This window comes from Pelophylax lessonae (assembly GCF_965119305.1).
Source record: "Pelophylax lessonae genome assembly, chromosome: 1".
Classification (NCBI taxonomy): Eukaryota; Metazoa; Chordata; class Amphibia; order Anura; family Ranidae; genus Pelophylax; species Pelophylax lessonae.
The window spans coordinates 615,827,001-615,844,644 of record NC_138768.1 but is presented as its reverse complement, the minus strand read 5'-3'; the positions used below and the strand labels follow the sequence as shown (position 1 = coordinate 615,844,644).

The window sequence follows — 17,644 nt, the reverse complement described above, 5'->3', positions numbered from 1 at the left end:
CAAAATTGCACCGCATTTGGGGTGCCATTGCAAGTAACGGGAATCGCATGGACATCCCGCGATTTGCGTCGATTAGGGATCACGGGCAGAATCGCAACGAATCTTCCCGCGATCCCATACGCCAGTATGTGAACGGAGCCTAAAACCAAACTGGCATTATATTTGACAATTCCTATACAATCTCTTTTACGGCTGGTTCACACTGGATGCAGTGTGAATTCACAGCGAATTTGCTGCAAATCCGCACCACATCAAAATCGCAACTTGTTTATGCAAACTACTTGCAGAGTATATGTTAGGTTAACGACACCCCGCAATCAGTTTGCAAAAGGCAGCACGATTTGCAGAGTCGGATTGCATGGGTGTTCACGCTAGGGTTGCCACCTCATCCCTTTAACCACTTTACCACCGGAGGATTTTGCTGTCTTACGTCCAGGCCACCTTTTGCGATTCGGCGATGTGCGACTTTAACTGACAATTGCGCGTTTGTGCGACGCCGTACCCAAACGAAATTTACGTCCTTTTTTTCCCACAAACAGAGCTTTCTTTTGGTGGTATTTGATCACCTGTGCGATTTTTACTTTTTGCGCTATAAACAAAAAAAGAGCGCTTATTTTGAAAAAACAACAATATTTTTAACATTTTTTTATATGAAATTCCCCCCCCCCCAAAAAATGTAGAAATCAAAATTTTTTTAAATTTTTGGCCAATTTGTTTTCTGCTACCTATGTTTGGTAAAAAAAAATCACAATAAGCGTATTTTGATTGGTTTGCGCAAAATTTATTGCGTTTACTAACTAAGGGAAAGATTTTTGTCATTTTTGGTGTTTTTTTTTTTTTTAACGAGTAATAGCGGTGATCTGCAATTTTTTTTTGCGGGACTGCGACATTGCGGCGGACAGATCGGACCATTGACTGACATTTTTGACACTTTTGGGGGTACCAGTGACATTACTGCAGTAATCAGTGCTATATATATGCACTGTTACTGTAAAAATGACACTGGCAGGGAAGGGGTTAATTTTATTGGAGAGGGAGGGGTTAATGTATGCCTGGTGCTTACTGACATGTGTGGGGGGAGGTGACTGGGTGACAAAGGGACAGATCGCAGGTTCAGCTATGCTGAACACTGCAATCTGTCACTTAGGAGATCCGCCCGCTCTGTTTACACAAGTGGGCAGATCTCCAAACTAGATTCCCCGACGATCGGGGAAGAGTAGCGGCGATCGCCGCTGCTCCTCCCCTGGCCCGACTCCCGCTGTGACTGAAAACAGCGAGGGGGCGCGCCTCCTACAGGGGGAGGAGTCCAGCGACGTAGTACTACGTCGCTGGACGATAACGAACCACTTTGCCGCAATACGCTCAATGTGAGCGGTCGGCAAGTGGTTAAACAAGGACACATTAATTACACAGGTTCTGAGGCTAATATAATGCACATAAGGCACTAAGTGAGTTTAATTACCGCCTTAATCAGCCACAGAACCTGTGTAATTAATGTGTGTCCTGGTTTAAGGCCCCTTTCACACAGGAGGACCGTTCAGATCCGCCTGTCAGTTTTTTGGGCGGATCTGAACGGTCCCCCCATGCATCTCTATGGGGCATCGGATGTCAGCGGAGACATGTCCACTGACATCCAATCCGATCTGATCCGTCAAATCTGGACGGATGGAAACCCTATTTTCCATCCGTCCAGCGGATCGGATCGGATGAGAACGGACCGATGGTCCGTTCTCATCTGATTCCCCCATAGAGATGTATGGGGAACTGACAGCTGTGTCTCTGCACACAGTGCGGAGAACAGCTGTCATTCTCCTGCTCAGCGGGGGATCGGCGGACCGATCCCCCGCTGAGAAAAATTGAGTCCGTGCGACGGATATCCTGTGTGAAAGAGCCCTCAAGGGATGAGGTGACAACCCTAGTTCACACCTATGCGATCTGATTCTGGTGAGGAACAAAAAAAAAAAAAAAAAAAAAATGGACCTGCACGAGTTTGGTCCAAATGCGATGCAAATTCAGCCATAAATCTGTGTCCCACAAACTTTGCATGTGATCTGCACAGCAATGTGGTGTGAATCCCACGCGATGTCTACGAACTGACCCTTAGATCTACTAAAAAGAATATGAGGACAACTCTAAAATCAGGCAGGTCCTTTGCACTGCATAGTTGATGGTAGATCTAAAGGTGGTTGTACAATCAGGTTGTATAGTGTATGGTTAGCTTTATGTGTATTTAGCAGTTTGCCTGGGAGTCCAGCTTTAAACGTAAACACACAAGCGTCAGTATTGAAATACCTGTGCACTGGATTGGACACTGGAGTTGATGACGTCACGTATGGAGAGAGCAATCCTGGAAGAGCAGACAGAACGATTCCGCAGAAGATTGGAGCCTGGTGAAGTCTGTTAAACATTCCAAGAGATTATTGGATAAGCCCAGGGATCAATGGGACTATTATAGGGGAGAAATGAAGAGCAAGGCGGATATAATAACTAACCTGATCCTGAATTCTCCCAGTTAGCTGACTTCCAGTAAGAGCAATAGAGAGAGGGAGGAGACCAGGGAGCAGGATGTGTGCAGAGAATAGGAGGGCTCATATGAAAGGCAGGACTATACACACTGAGTCACCCAGCTCTCTGATTACACACACTCACACTTCTCTGATAAGCAGTCTGGTTTATATAGTGATCCAGCTGATACCAGGAACAGCAGGTAAGTGATTTTTAATAATCTCACCTCTACGCATGTCATCTCTGTGTTTGGGTGCGCGCTGTGGGTGATTGTAGCCGTATTAGTGCACTTGCAACAAAACAACGGATTATTGTCTGTGTGATACTTTTTTTATTTGTACTAACATTTACATTTATTATATGACAAGCTTTTGGGGTGTTCCTTCTTCTTCTAGTTTATGCAGTACTGCTTGGACCAAAAAGTGGGGCACACCCAAGAGCTTCTCCCTGAAAAATTGTATTTTTTTTTTTCAGTAATGTCCTGAAAATCTGAGAGGGTCTTCAGCCCCCCCATAAATTAAAAGTCACCAGCTACAAATACTGTTTCTGCTGACATTTAATAAAAAGACAATTACACTACGTGCATAGTCGGAGCAGAAAAATCACCAGATTCTCTGGCAGAAAAACACTCATAGTAGCACGTATAACACCAGAGTTTATGGTTATTTGCTTTTATAAGCGTTTTTTTGTTTTTGTTTTTGTTTTCCAAAACATTACCCTCTGCTCATTTTTTTATTGTACACTTTAAAACGATGATTGCTCCTAATTGCTGCACTTATGCGCATTTATGAGAGTTTTGAGTTTTTTTTCTGCCTGAAAACTCCTGCCAAAAACGCACTTTTGAATTTTTTATTTATTTTATTTTCTGCCTCTTACAGCCGGTTCACACAGGCGCGACCCAACTTGCCGGGGCGACCTGTGAAATCGCGGTGCGCAGCTTGCACCGCGACCTCGGAGCGGCCGGCACAGACATCATATCATTGAAGTCAATGCAGGTGGCTCCAGGTCGCCCCAAAGAAGCTCAGGACCCTTTTTCTAAAGCCCCGTACACACGTACTGATCATCGGCCGAACGATCGGCCGTCTTTTGTCCAGGGCTGTCGTGTCTGTTGAAAACTGCAAAAGACTGCGCACAAATTTTGTCGGCCAACAACAGCCGACTGCAGAAGTGATGTTATGTGATGGTTAACTTTCCTTGTCTTTTTTCTTTTCTGAGCATGCCCAGTCTTGCTAATCTGCTGTCTGTCGGCCGAAATCTGTACTGACTGGCGAACAATCGGCAGTTCTGGTGTTGGCCAACAAAAATTTTAATGCCTGCACGACCGATTCTGTTCGGCCGAAAATGCGCTGTCGGCCGTCGGAAGCATCATACTAACAAGCCTACAATCGGCCGATCGGTCGTCGGCCGAAAAATTTACGGCCGACAATCGGTACGTGTCTATGGGGCTTTAGTCGGAGCGACTTGTGTCGCTCCTATTAGAATGGGTCCTGTGCTACTCTATGGCAGGCGACCCATGGCGACTTGTCAGGCGACCAGGTCGCCTGACAAGTCGCCCCAGTGTGAATGGGGTCTTAAGCCTTCTACACACGATCAGATTATCTGGCGAATTTTTGTCTTTTTTTTTTTTTTTTTGCATGCTAGTCTGAAATCGAAAGTGAAGAGGTCACTTTCATACGAAAATTCCGTACAACAGAATTCCACTTCAGAAGTGATGTCGTGTGTTGGATTGTTTTGTATGTGTTCTTTCGTTTCCAAGCAAGCATAGTCTTGCTCTTATGATTTTTTACGGACGAAAACTGTACTAATTAAACGAAAATTGGACGTTCTGTTCAGGTACGATAAAACATATAGCCTATACATTCAGTTTTTGTTGTCCGAAAATTTGTAATCGGCTGTCGAAAGCACCATACTAACAATCTGAAAATCAGCAGATCTTCGAACGAAATTTTACTTCTGATTGTTTTATAGTGTGTACGGGCCTGTAACGCTGAGCCTAGGGCCTCGTGCACACTGGACGTTTTTACAGCGGCTGTTTTTGGTGTCAGACGTTTTTTTTTCTACAGCCAGTAAACTTCCCAGCATGTTATCCTATGTGTCCATGCACACATAGGCTGTTATCAGCAGTTTTTTGCAGGTGCGTTTTCTGGCTGGAAAATTTTTTTTTTGTAGCAACAGGAGTGGTCAAATTTCTAAATCAATGATGGCACCATTAGATCACACAAAGCGCATAAAATTTCAGATTTTTAAAAGAAAATATGTTTGGAATTCGACCCATATATGGCTGGCTTAAGGGTCGTGCATTTTTTTCTCCTGCCTATAGAAGCAGCTCAATGTTATTATATGTATCCATGCACATTTTGGATGTTTAGAGCAGTGTTTCTCAACTCCAGTCCTCAGGGCACACTAACAGGCCACGTTTTAAGTATTACCTTGGGGAGATGCAGACTAGAATACTGCAATCACTGAGCAGCGAATTATATCACCTGTGATGTATTTCAGTTTTTAAAAACCCACTAGTTCTGGGGGTTTTCGTGGCTGGGAATTTTCTTTTTTCTTTCCAGGTTACAGCTCATGCACATTTATTTTTCGATTATATTTCTCACATGATTCTCCCATCATTGATTAGAAATTTGTTTTTCCAAAAATTTTCCAACATGCCTGATCACTCAAATTTGATGGCAAAGCGAAAATCGGCCAGGTGGAGGACACTGAACGGTTGGTAAGGTGAATGCGTTTTGCAGCAGCATTCATTATGGACTGTATGTAAAGGTAAAGTTGCAGTAGTCGAGGCGAGAGATAACCAGGGAGTGAATTAGAAGCTTGGTGGTGGTGTTGATTAACCACTTCCCGCCCACCCTATAACAGATTGACGGCGGGAATGTGGTTGTATTATCCTGACCGGACGTCATATGACAGAACATTGATTACCAGTGCAGACCCTCGGGGGGGGGGGGGATGCCACTAGAACCCCCAGGGATGCCCACTATGACCCCAGGGATGCCCACCTATGACCCCAGGGATGCCCACTATGGCCACCAGGTATGGTAATCAGGGCTCAGGGAGCCCCCCATTGCCCTCCCCATCAGTGCTGCCCACCAGTGCCCTCCCTATCAGTGCTGCCCACAAGTGCCCATCATTGCCATCTTTCAGTGTCGCCCACCAGTGCCCATCAGTGCCGCCTGTCAGTGCCACCTATCAGTGCCCATCAATGCCGCCTAGCAGTGCCGCCTAACAGTGCCCACCAATGCCGCCCCATCAGTGCCGCCCCATCGGTGCCTCCTCATCAGTGCCTGTCAGTGCAGTCTCATCAGTGCTCATCAGTTCAGGAAAAAACTTATTTATTTACAAAATTGTATAACATAAACAAAAAAAACTTTTTTTTTTTTTTTTTTTTTCAAACTTTTCGGTCTTTTTTTATTTGTTTAGCAAAAAGGAAAAAACCCAGAGGTGATCAAATACCACCAAAAGAAAGCTCTATTTGTGGGGGGAAAATGACATAAATTTGGTGTAGGTACAGTGTTGCATGACCGCGCAATTGTCATTCAAAATGTAACAGCGCTAAAAGGGGAAAATTGGCCTGGGCAGAAAGGGAGGAAAGTGCCCTGTATTAAAGTGGTTAAAAAGTGGTGTATTCTAGAGATGTTGCGGAGGTTAAGGCGGCATGATGAGGACAGTGCAGAATCCAGGGTTACCCCTAGCACCCTGGCATGTGTGGAAGGACTGATAGTTGTTCCGTTGATCTTGACAGAGAATTCAGGGGAAGGGGCACGTGGGGGAGGAAATATGAGCTCAGTTTTAGATAGATTCAGTTTGAGGAAGTGGTGTGACATCCAGGCTGATATGTCTGTTAGTAAATCAGTGATGCGGGAGGAGACTGATGGGGTAAGCTGAGGGGTAGAGAGGTAGATTTGGGTGTCATCAGCATAGAAATGGTAGTGGAAGCCATGGGAGGCTATTAGCTGACCCAGGGAGGAGGTGTAGATCGAGACTAGTAGAGGTTTAAGGACAGAACTTTGGGGGACCCCAACGGTAAGAGGAGTTTCAGAGGAGTAAGTGGAATTGTAAGTGACACTGAAGGTGCGGTGAGATAAGGTAAGATTTGAACCAATGGAGAGAGCAGTCACGAAGACCAAGCAAATTGAGTTTTTTGAGGAGGAGGGGGTGGTCAACTGTATCAAAGGCAGCAGAGAGGTCCAAGAGGAAGAGTACGGAGTAGTGACTTTTGGTTTTAGCTGCTACTAAGTCATTTGTGAGTTTTATGAGAGAAGTTTCTGTGGAGTTCTGCCGGCGAAATCCAGACTGAAGGGGATCAAGAAGGTTATTCTCAATGAGGTGCTTGCTCAATCTGTTGTAGACCAGACGTTCAAGGAGTTTGGAGGCAAAAGGAAGATGGGTCTTGGGTTGTTAAGATTGGTGGGTTCTAGTGAGGCTTTCTTTGGTATGGGAGTGACTAGTGCACTAGTACTGCAAAATTCAGAAGAAAATTCTTTCGGAATTGAATCCATGTATTGCTGGCTATACACTATACAAAAAAATCAGACGAAATTAACTTGTTTTGAACGTTCAGCCGATTTTCTGATAGAGGATGATGAACAATAATCGATTTCAAATTTTCAGCCCCAAAAATTTGATTGAAAATTTTGAAATATTTTCATTGAATGAACGAAATTTGTAAGGTTAGTGGCTTTCTCGCACAGGAAAAATCATCATTTAAATTTTTTCGTGTGCAGGTGCAAGAAAACTTTAACCTGGAAGTAAACAAATTTGTGATAACGTAACATACAGACGCAACGATCTTTCATCTTCACAAGCTCAAATACACATTCAGCTAATAGTTTTTTACAGTCCCTCAGCCATTGCTTGGTCCATTGTCTTCTTCTAGTTTTCTTCTCCTGTGCCTATTGTATTGCCATGATACCAAGCTTTACTATGGCAATGGTCCTCTCATCCACATCATCCATACTGGATAATGAAGAGGGACAGAAAGATCTGTCCACAATGAACGTATGGTACACCAAGCGGGCATACACGGAAGGGACGTCGAAAGGTCTATTTTATTTAGTAATTTCCCTTCTAATGTGACCAAGTCAAAAGATAAACTAGTTAATTTATGTCCATTGAACCTTTATCTTTAAAAATTTGGTTGTCACATGATGGTAGTATCTTTAGCCATTCCGTTAAATTCTTTCGTTTTTCGCTATCGTCTGATTTTTGGTATAGTGTATGGCCAGCTTTACATGTTCAGGTATCCAGCGCTATCCTCATCTGGGCTGGTTCTTCACTGGTCTTCGTGTCCCTGGCATGTTTACTAAAGCAGGCGATACATGGGTCAAATTCCAAAAGAATTTTCTTACAAGAATCGTAACTAAGAATTTACTTTTCGAAATTTAGTAGGCCACAGCTGTTTTTCATGCAGCCATCGATTTTGAATGATTGGTCATGTTGGAAATTTTTGAAAAAGCAAAGGAATTTCCAATCAACGATGGAAGAATTGTGTGGGAAATATAATCAAAAAAGAAATGTGCATGAGCTGTGACCTGGAAAGAAAAGAAGATTCCCAGCTATAAATTCTCTTTTCTGTAGCAACGCACAAAACTTCTGATTTTCGAAAGAAAATTTGTTTGGAATTCAACCCATGTATGGCCAGCTTATAGGAAGCCGGCTGTGACTCCTTGTGGTTTCACAGCGCACATGTGCTTTGTGAATGGTCCCCCACCTGCGATGTGTCCCAGAAGGCTACAGGCAAAAGGTGAACAACCCGAGCTGAAGTTTGAGCGGGTCCCTGTCCAAAACCAGGTGCCCCCTCCCCCCAATAAATAAATGTCTGAAAGTGGTAGAGGAGGAAAAGCTACTACGTCATTGATACATCATAATATTAGACCAGTTTGTAAAAATTCTAGGGGTCACTGGGTATTTGGGATAGGACACATGCACTTTATTTAACTATCAGGCCATGCCTCCTAGTTCTTCAGAGACATTCCTTTAAAATAAATAACTACAGTATATGTACTCTAGGAACATCTGGTAATAGCTACAGCATTCCTCAGATAAAACTCTGTGCTATTGTGATGACTTGAAAAACCAGTACTCCTGGTATTTTTATGCAGCAAAACTCTCTGCACCACATCATAGAATTGAACGAAGTGCCAATTTTTGACGCTTCAGTACAGTTAAAAAAAAAAAAAAGGAAATGCATCTTAAAGTGATTGTAATGGAAAATGAAAAAACAAAAATCGGTCTATATTTACCAGCTCTGTGCAATAGAATTGCACAGAACGGCCCTGATCCTCCTCTTCTCGGGGTCCTCCGCCGGCACTCCTGGCTCCTCGTCCCTTGCTGGTGCCCCCAATAGAGAACCAAACTCCCATGGGGGGGGCACTCATGCGGGCTCGCTCCTGAGCCCTGCTGCTGCGTCTTTTTGACACAGACAGTGGGACTCGGCCCCACCCCCCACTCCCTCGTCACTGAAGTTGATTGACAGGAGTGGGAACCAATGGCTTCTGCTGCTATCACTCTGCCCTGGGAGGAGGGGCAAAGCAAGGAGAGCCGCAGCTCCCATGCACAGCGCTGGATCGCGATGGGGTTCAGGTAAGTATAAGGGAGATGAGGGGGCAGGTCTCTAACACAGAAGGTTTTTTTCACCCTAATGCATAGAATGGCTTTAGAACCACTTTAACAACCTATCACGCCGCCCCTCCATATCGCACACCAGTGCACACATGTTTTAGCATGCAGGCTGCTGTGAATAAGCCCTTAAAGTATCTGTACGCACTGGGGTTCCTGTACTGCTTGCTGGAATCTATTATCTGTAAAACATGATCACATTTCAAGCAATACTGAATAGAGCCTTTCTGTCCATAAGGATTGGGGTTGGTATAATCCTCTCGCTGCCAGAGCCATTTTTGTCTTTGGGCTCACAGGTTCTAGGCCTGAAGATTATATTCTATTAAAACCCCAAACATTCTATATTTTCTATGCATTAAGATAAAAAACCTTCTGTGTGCAGCGGCCTCCCTAACACTTACCTGAGGTCCCTCTCTGTCCACGAGTGCCTCAGCCGTCCGAGATTCTCCCTCTTGATTGGCTGAGACACAGCAGCGGCGCCATTGGCTGCCGCTGCTTTCAATCAAAATCAGCTATTCAGTCAGGAGAGAGGGGGGTCGGGTCGGGGCTCTGTGTCTGAATGGACACAGGGAGCTGTGACTCAGCTTGGGACCCGAGAAGAGGAGGATCAGAGCTGCTCTGTGCATAACCAACTGCAACAGAGCAGGTAAGTATACCATGTTTGCTATTTTTATAGGGAAAAAAATGAGACTTTACTTTAATTTTCGCGCCTACAAACATGTATACAGGAGTAAATGTATAAAACGCATGTTCTTAGATGGAGATTTTTGGATTGGGAGTTACGGATCTGAATGCAGTGCATGTTCGCGCACCTGTTCAATGACTCCATTGAAAACAATGCAGCGGTATTCAGTTTTGTAATTAAAACACACTTGTACGCTGTAATAAAATAGAAATGTTGCAAATTGGCACAGAACAACTGCGCTGGTACCCCTCATGGACTATGGAAGATGGACCAGGATAGTAAATAAAAAAAAAAATGTTATTAAATAAACATCATAAGAATATCAAATACAGAGCAAAAATATTAATACAATCCCAAATGTCCCATATGGGGCTATGTTAAAATCAGAGGAGTACCTATAGGATATCGTACAACATTATCCAAGTTTTACCGCAGTCTGGTGAGTCGCATAGGTGGACTGAGATGGGTGGATATACTATACATCAGGGATATCCAAACTGTGGCCCTCCAGATGTTGCAGAACCACAAGTCCCATGAGGCATAGCAAGACTCTGACAGCCACAAACATGGCACTCAGAGGCAGAGGCATGATGGGACTTGTAGTTTTGCAACAGCTGGAGGGCCACAGTTTGCATACCCCTGCTATACATCTTAAGCGGGGGAAAAATATAGAACGCTTCACAAATTTGCGTGTCATCCCTGCGCTTGCGTCGGCAGCACATATACAAAAATTGGAACGATACAGAGAAGATTAGCATGGCCCCTGCGCAAGGATGACACGCAAATTCGTGACGCGTTCTATATTTTTCCCCTGCGCAAGGAGATGTAATGGATATCCACCCATCTCAGTCTGCCTATGGGACTTATCAGGCTGCGGCACACAACTGGGATAATGTTGTATGATATCCTATGGGTACTCCTCTGATTTTAACATAGTCCCATATGGGATATTTGTGATTGCATTTATATTTTTGCTCTATATTTGATATTCTTATGTTTTTCTTTTTTCAATGTTTTTTATATTTACTATCCTGGTCTGTCTTCCATAGTCCATGAGGGGTACCAGCGCAGTTGTTCTGCGCCAATTTGCAATTTAATTCTTAATGGACAAGACTGATCTTGACTTCCCCTATACATTTCAATACCTCACCTCAGCAAACTACTTCATAAATAGAAATGTATGGAGGGAGCTGTAAAAGGTGTCGGCTCTAAATACGAAGCATTACATCATGTCCTCCTCCTGTCTCTATATAGTTCAGCATTGTATGGGAATTTCCCAGCAGTGTTGTGGAGGGGGGGAAGACACTTCCACCCATCCCCCCTGAGGAAATGTGTGACTGGGGAAACACTCATACAAACATAACCCTCAGCAGGACACATTACATAAGGTTGCAGCGAGTTACCATGTAATACAATGGTGTTTGCATACCAAAGTAAAGACAACTGTCTTGCGTAACCTTTTAAACGCGACAAGTGGGAAGTCCCTTTTTTTTTTTTTTCTGGTGTTTGTGGAAGTAACATAGCTGAAGCAGCTGTTTTTGTCTCCTAAACATGGCTCCACCAGAGCCCACACTGCACTGCCTGATGAATACTTCCTATTAGGGATGAACTAGCTTTCATTCTTTCGATGACAAGGCTAGCGGAAATATTGATGGAGTATAAGTGCAATGTTCCATTTAGGCCCCTTTTTATATTGAGGCAGTGCAGTTTTACCACACCACATACGCAGTGCAATGTACCTTTTCATGAGGGTTACCTGGGCTTCACCATAGACTTCAATGGCTTCAGACGTTTTTGGGGTGCTTTCAGAAAAGGCACCAAAACCACCTGATGCAATAGAAGTCCACGGCAAAGAGCAAGCGCACAAAATCCACGGGTACACAGCGCTGCACATACGGAGTGGGAAAACCGCACTGCATCAGTGTAAAAGCACCCTTATGCCTCGTACACATTCAGATAATTGGACCACTTATCGTTCGCATTTTGTTGCATGATATTAATATCGAATTCAACATTGCATATAAACGCAGGATTTTTTTCGTACGATTCTGGAAAAGCTTCCTAGTTGCTTAGCTACGTATCAGATGGTGCAAAACAAAAACAATGGCAGCCAGGCTTTTTCCGTGCTATTTTAGTGTTTCTGATCATGTGCGGTCTTTGTTGTTCGATTTTTAGCAGACGCATACTGTATGATTAAACGATTGTCGTTCGCTAGGCTATCGTACGACAGAAGTTTTCGTGTTTCTCCCTTCGGATTTTGTTGGATGAACTGTTGGGATCGGCTGTCGAAAGCTGTGTACTAACAATCAGATTATCGTGCGCTCAAGTCAAAAGCGATTATTTTCATACGATTATCTGAACGTGTGTACGAGGCATTACATCTACAAGTCCCTCTGCCACTGTGGCAGATGGGACTCGTAGTCTTTTCATTCCCAGATTCTGTGATTGACTGACATGGCGGTGTGGGCGGAACTATGCACAGCCATGCCAAATTCACAAATGCACAGAGGAGAACACCATTTGGATTCAGTAATGCCCCGTACACACGTGCAGATTATCTGCAGACTTTTGTCTTCAGATTTACCTTTTCTATGTAGTGCAAGGGCCTGCCGGATTGCATACAAATTGAAAGTGTTTAGGTTTGACCTCATATTATATGGTTTTGGTAAGTCTGCAGACAAGTCTTCAGATAATCTGCACGTGTGTACGGGGCATAAGGCTTAAGCTTGTCATACATTATACAATCCTATTGTACAATCTTCCTTTTAGATTTACCAAAAACGATATAATATCAAGTCTAACCTAAAAACTTCCAATTTGTATTCAATCAGGCAGGCCATTGCATTACATAGTTGAAAGTAACTCTAAAGGAGATTGTACAGAAATTGTACAAGAAAATTGTATAAGGTATGGCCAACTTTAGTTTACATCCGTAGCTGTGGGGTGGCAAAAATAGGTTGTTTTCCAACCCCCTTAAGGCAGGACATAGACAGTGCAAATTTCTTTCCTGCAACCTTTTGCAGACCGTACTGACGGGGGAATCCCTCCTGCCTGAGAAATTGTATTTACCCAGCAGGGAAGCGGTCTCCGCCAGGAGAAGACAGTGAATATTGCTAGCAGCTATACCAGCCTCTAGCAATAATCGCAAATAAAAGTTGATACAGTGATGCCAGCAACTGTACAACCGCTTAAACTATAGGACACCATATGGCATCCTATGGGTGGCAAGTGGTAAATGTAAAAACATTTAAAAACTATAAATAAGAATATTTATCCAAATTAATTAAAATGTTAGTACTGTTTTTGACCAGGAGTGAAATTTCAAGTTAAGTGGAAGCAGAGATAGTGGATGATTTTTTTGTGGCTATTTTTTGTTTGAGGATTGTGCTGCCCTCACCCCTGGGCTGGACTAGTATATTACACGATGCTACTGTATCTTGTTATTAGCTATGTAGTGTGTATAATCACTGGAGTGGCCAATCTTTGTGGTTATAATATAATAGGTATTTATCCTATGTAAAATAATTGTAGCTACTTTTATTACAAAGTATACTTAAGAGCCGGTTCACATTAGCGCGACACGACTCCTTACTACTTCGGGGGCGACTTGTGCATTACATTGCACCACGACTTCGGAGCGACTTGCAGGGACTTCACATAATGGAAGTCTATGCAAGTCGCTCTGAGGTCGCCCTGAAGTAGTACAGGACCCTTTTTCTAAGTCGAAGCGACTTGTGTCGCTCCTATTAGAACGGGTCCTGTAGCGGTCAATGGACCGCGAGGGAGCGCGACTTGTCAGGCTGACAAGTCGCGCTAATGTGAACCGGCTCTTAGGCAAAACTTTTTTTTTTAAATTTTGGATAGCAGTAAATATACTGTGGGCGGTCGGCAAGTGGTTAAGGAGATTCACCCTCTCTATTTGTCCTGTTTACCATTATCGTTGGAAGTGAAAGTTAAACAAACACATTTTGGGTTGTCCCCAGAAAAGTAATAGAGGGAAATTTTTCCAATTGGGACATTATTTCTGGTGACTTGGGGGTCCCCAAGGAATTCTCTTAATTTTCAGGGATTTCATCTTACTTCCTGTTTGGCTTTAGGAAGTGAAGGGAAATCTCTGCAATTGGACACAGATGGCAAACAAAAATCTGACGGGCTATAACCCTTCCTTGCTCTATCCAAAATGAAAAAAAAGTTTTGCCTGTAGTTCTATTTAACTATCTACGTTAATGTGTTTTTTATTAAACCTTTAGTGCTTTCACCTAATGACTAAGGCTTGAGCATAAACAATAAGGCTCCTTTCACATGGGCAAACCGATCGGGTCCGCCTGTAATTTTTTCAGACAGACCCGATCTTACCATTTATCGATTTTCCATGGAGTGGCTGATGTCAACGGACATGTACCCATTGACACCCATCGACATCCAATCCACTAGAAACAGACAGATGGGGATCCGTTCCCCAAAGATCTGGTGGATCAGATGACAGTCGGATGGGAACAGACAGCAGTTTAGAATACAATAAAGCAGCAGGATAGCTCCTTGAAATATACACTGTTTGTGTTGATGCAGGGATCTGTCAGTTCAAACCGTATATTTATACCCAGCTTTAGGCTTACTCCACTCTTGACGGAAGAACAAAAGAAACACCTTTGAATAGTAGCATTTTACATTCACTTTGTTTTTGCCTCAACCCTCTGACACTTTTACTGGATAGCTTTAAGGAATTTGATTAATATTAGACTTAATGCCCAGATCACCAGGTGAAAAAAAAACTTTTGTAGCCAACACATCTAAGAATTGGTGAGCTCCAATATATTACATTTTTTCTTTTGCGTTTAGTACCACTTGTATGTATAGGCAATAAAAAAGTGCACACTTTACTAGAGGGAAAATTTCTTCAGCAGTTGGATTTTGAAACAAAATATCCACTAAAATGCAACTTTCTTTACCTAACATGGGAAGACCGATCTACAAAACTGACAGACGGACTCAATCGGAATATCCATTGCCCTCCATGGTGCGGCGGATGTCAACGTGTCCGCTCCAAACCTATCCACTAAAAACAGATGGCTGGGGGATCCGTTCCCCATCTGTCTGACAGATCAGGTGACCATCAGGTGGAAGAGGACATGCGGTCCCTATGCATCTGATCGCCCATATAGTAAAGCAGGCTGTGTCTGTGTCCACTCTGCATAAGCAGAGCAAACACGGACCTGTCATCTGCCTGCTCAGTGGGGATCAGTGGATAGATTCCCTGCTGAGCAGGTGGATCCACTGGCGGAATCCACCCATCTAAAACAGCTTGGTTGTTACTTTCAGTGGTATTTTGTCACACAGACAATACTTCCTTGCTACTATTAACTATTCATGTTGTGCCATCCACTATTGCTAATTAGGCTCATTTTAAGCTATTTCCTTGCTGCTAAAGTGTTGCGATTGAAAGAATTGCTCACCTTACATGACCCTAACACAACCAAATTATTTGACTAAATGGAAGCGTTAACCCGGCCAAAAATTTACAACCTGCCGAACCGATTTCTTTTAGCAAAAGTTTTCTCACAGTTAAACTGCAGTAGTTTAATTGTCCCCATATTTCCCAGCTTGTAATCTTGTTAACATTTAAGATATGAGAAAAGAAGTTTCTAATGACTTTGGGGACAAATAATTTGACCAGTTTTACTTTATAATTGCTATTTGTAGACGAGTAGCTACCTATCATTCAATGACAACAGTTGAGAATACATCTGCCTGTCCATGTACAAATCATGCCTGTGATGGGACCAGCCATGATACTCACCCTACAATGGCAGCATGGCACACATGGTACCTTGGTCATTTTCTGTACTAGATAACAGAAGAAAAAACAATTCATCTCCAGGAAGTTTTTTTTTTTAGCAAGTTGTGAAAATGTCCCCTGTGATAGGAAGCATCTATGACCCCCTTAGGAGCTTGTAATCTCCCTCTAGTTCACATATGTCAAACACAAGGACCACGGTCTGAATCCTGCCCTCCAGACTATTAAATGAGGCCCTCGCACCTCCGCTGCAGCACCCCCCTCCTCTTAGCCCTCACCTGGTCTCAGCAGTTGGCAGCAGAGAAGAGGACAGAATTCCTTCACCAGATTCAGGGCTTCTCTATGCAGCAGGGGAGAGGCTCGTCTCTGCCTGACCTCCCCTCAGCAGTCGGCAGCAAAGAGGAACTCCTCCTACAGATCCTGCGCTCTCTGTGCAGCCAAAGCAGCCCCTTGTCTCAGCATTTAGCTGACTCCAACCCTCCTCTGGTCCTCCTCCAGGCCCTGCTTCCCAGCTCTGCCCCCACTTCTTCCTGGCAGCAGCACACGGATCATATATATATATATATATATATATATATATATATATATATATATATATATATAATTAGTTTTGCCGATACTACTGGCTCTTTTAGGCCAACCATATTGCTGATGCGGCCCTGAATGAAATTGACACCCCTGCTCTAGTACATAAACAGATTGAATATCCTAAGCAATGCTTGCTTTGATTGGGTCATTTATGGGAGCCTATCTATAAATAATTTTTCTGTGTACAGCCTGTTCTTAAGAATCACACTAATAGACAATTCAGGAAGAGACTGTTTTTACCAGATAAGATCCTTACTTGAGATAAGTCTGTTTTTATTATTTACCTGAAACTCTTTGAAATGTTGCACTTTGATTTATTGCACTCCTTATCATTATATTTACACTTTTATATAAAACTGTTTGCTTGCACACCCCTAATGAACTTTATGGATGCTGTGTTTTTCAGTGCGAAATGGCGGGCCCAGTGGTGAACAATGATGTGGACACTGAGCAGACTCTTACTTGCCTGCACTTGAAAATGTACCATCCTCTTCATCAACTTGACCCAAGGATCTTCAGTGCCTTAAATTTGGGCAGAAAAGAGGATCTAAGTGCCGAAGAAGCCGCTGTCTTTGGGCGGGATGTATGCAAGTTCCAGTTGCTGAATTCAAAAGTCTCCCGCCTGCAGTTTGAATTTCAGTTTTTTAAACCTTTGCACAGCTCCAAAATGGCCTTTGAAATTAAAAATCTCAGCAAGAGAGCCAAACTGTATGTTGATGGTCTAGAACTAAGCTACCTAAACAAAGTGGATCTCCCACCTAAGTTCATGATTCGTTTTGGGGACTTTCAGATCTTGGCAGAGACTGAAGAAGGAGAATCCGTGGAAAAATACAACATCTGCTGTGAAGTGTCCCGCTACTCCCTTGTTCAGGATGTGTCTGGTCCAGTAATGATTGGTATCTCAGAAACTGGTGTCCTAAATGGTCCCACTTCTCTACATTCACAGATCTGCAGCAACACCCCTCCTCCAGTGGAAGTTGATGAGAATGACTACTTGTAAATAGAACATATTTCTTATGGACAATGAAGGAACTAACTTTTTGAACATCTATAACTGTGATGCTTGTCTACATTGCCTTCTCCAGACATTTGTTGTGGCATATATTTAATTTTACTATTATTTATCATTGTGCTGAGCCGTAGACCACAAACCTGACCTTTTCAATCTCTGTCATGCGCAAATCATGCAAGTATTAGGTGTCTGCTGTAGAAAAACGTTTGGAGATAAAGTGAGCCAAAAGGTGGCTGCATCTCTCCATACCGCCGCTATTTCTAGCTATTATCTGCTGCAAAAATGCGGTCACTGCTGTGTAAAATGACACTCGCAGAAGTCTACACATCATTGAATAAAATGAAAAATGTATTGTTTTATAGTATTTACTATTTCATTAATATAGATCTCTTTTTTTCTCTATTTGACTTTACTTAGTAATTTCTCTGTTTGACTT

General features: G+C 43.1%; 2 protein-coding genes across 2 annotated transcripts in view; one reads left to right on the top strand and one right to left on the bottom strand.

The window, feature by feature from the left end:
• ALPK1 (alpha kinase 1) overlaps positions 1–2,570 on the bottom strand; it is a 214,730-nt gene extending 212,160 nt beyond the window's left edge. Inside the window, exons 1-2 of the mRNA XM_082254294.1 lie at positions 2,493–2,570; positions 2,293–2,397 (exon numbers count right to left, since the gene is read on the bottom strand). The gene's annotated coding sequence lies outside the window, so the exon portion shown is untranslated. The remainder of the gene's footprint in view (positions 1–2,292; positions 2,398–2,492) is intronic.
• Positions 2,571–2,594: 24 nt separating this feature from the next.
• TIFA (TRAF interacting protein with forkhead associated domain) lies at positions 2,595–17,196 on the top strand (the record flags this gene model as incomplete). The annotated part of the gene is made up of 2 exons (XM_082248701.1): positions 2,595–2,707; positions 16,603–17,196. The coding sequence occupies exon 2, from the start codon at positions 16,609–16,611 to the stop codon at positions 17,194–17,196; it is 588 nt and encodes a 195-aa protein (XP_082104827.1). The 5' UTR covers positions 2,595–2,707; positions 16,603–16,608.
• Positions 17,197–17,644: the final 448 nt, after the last annotated feature.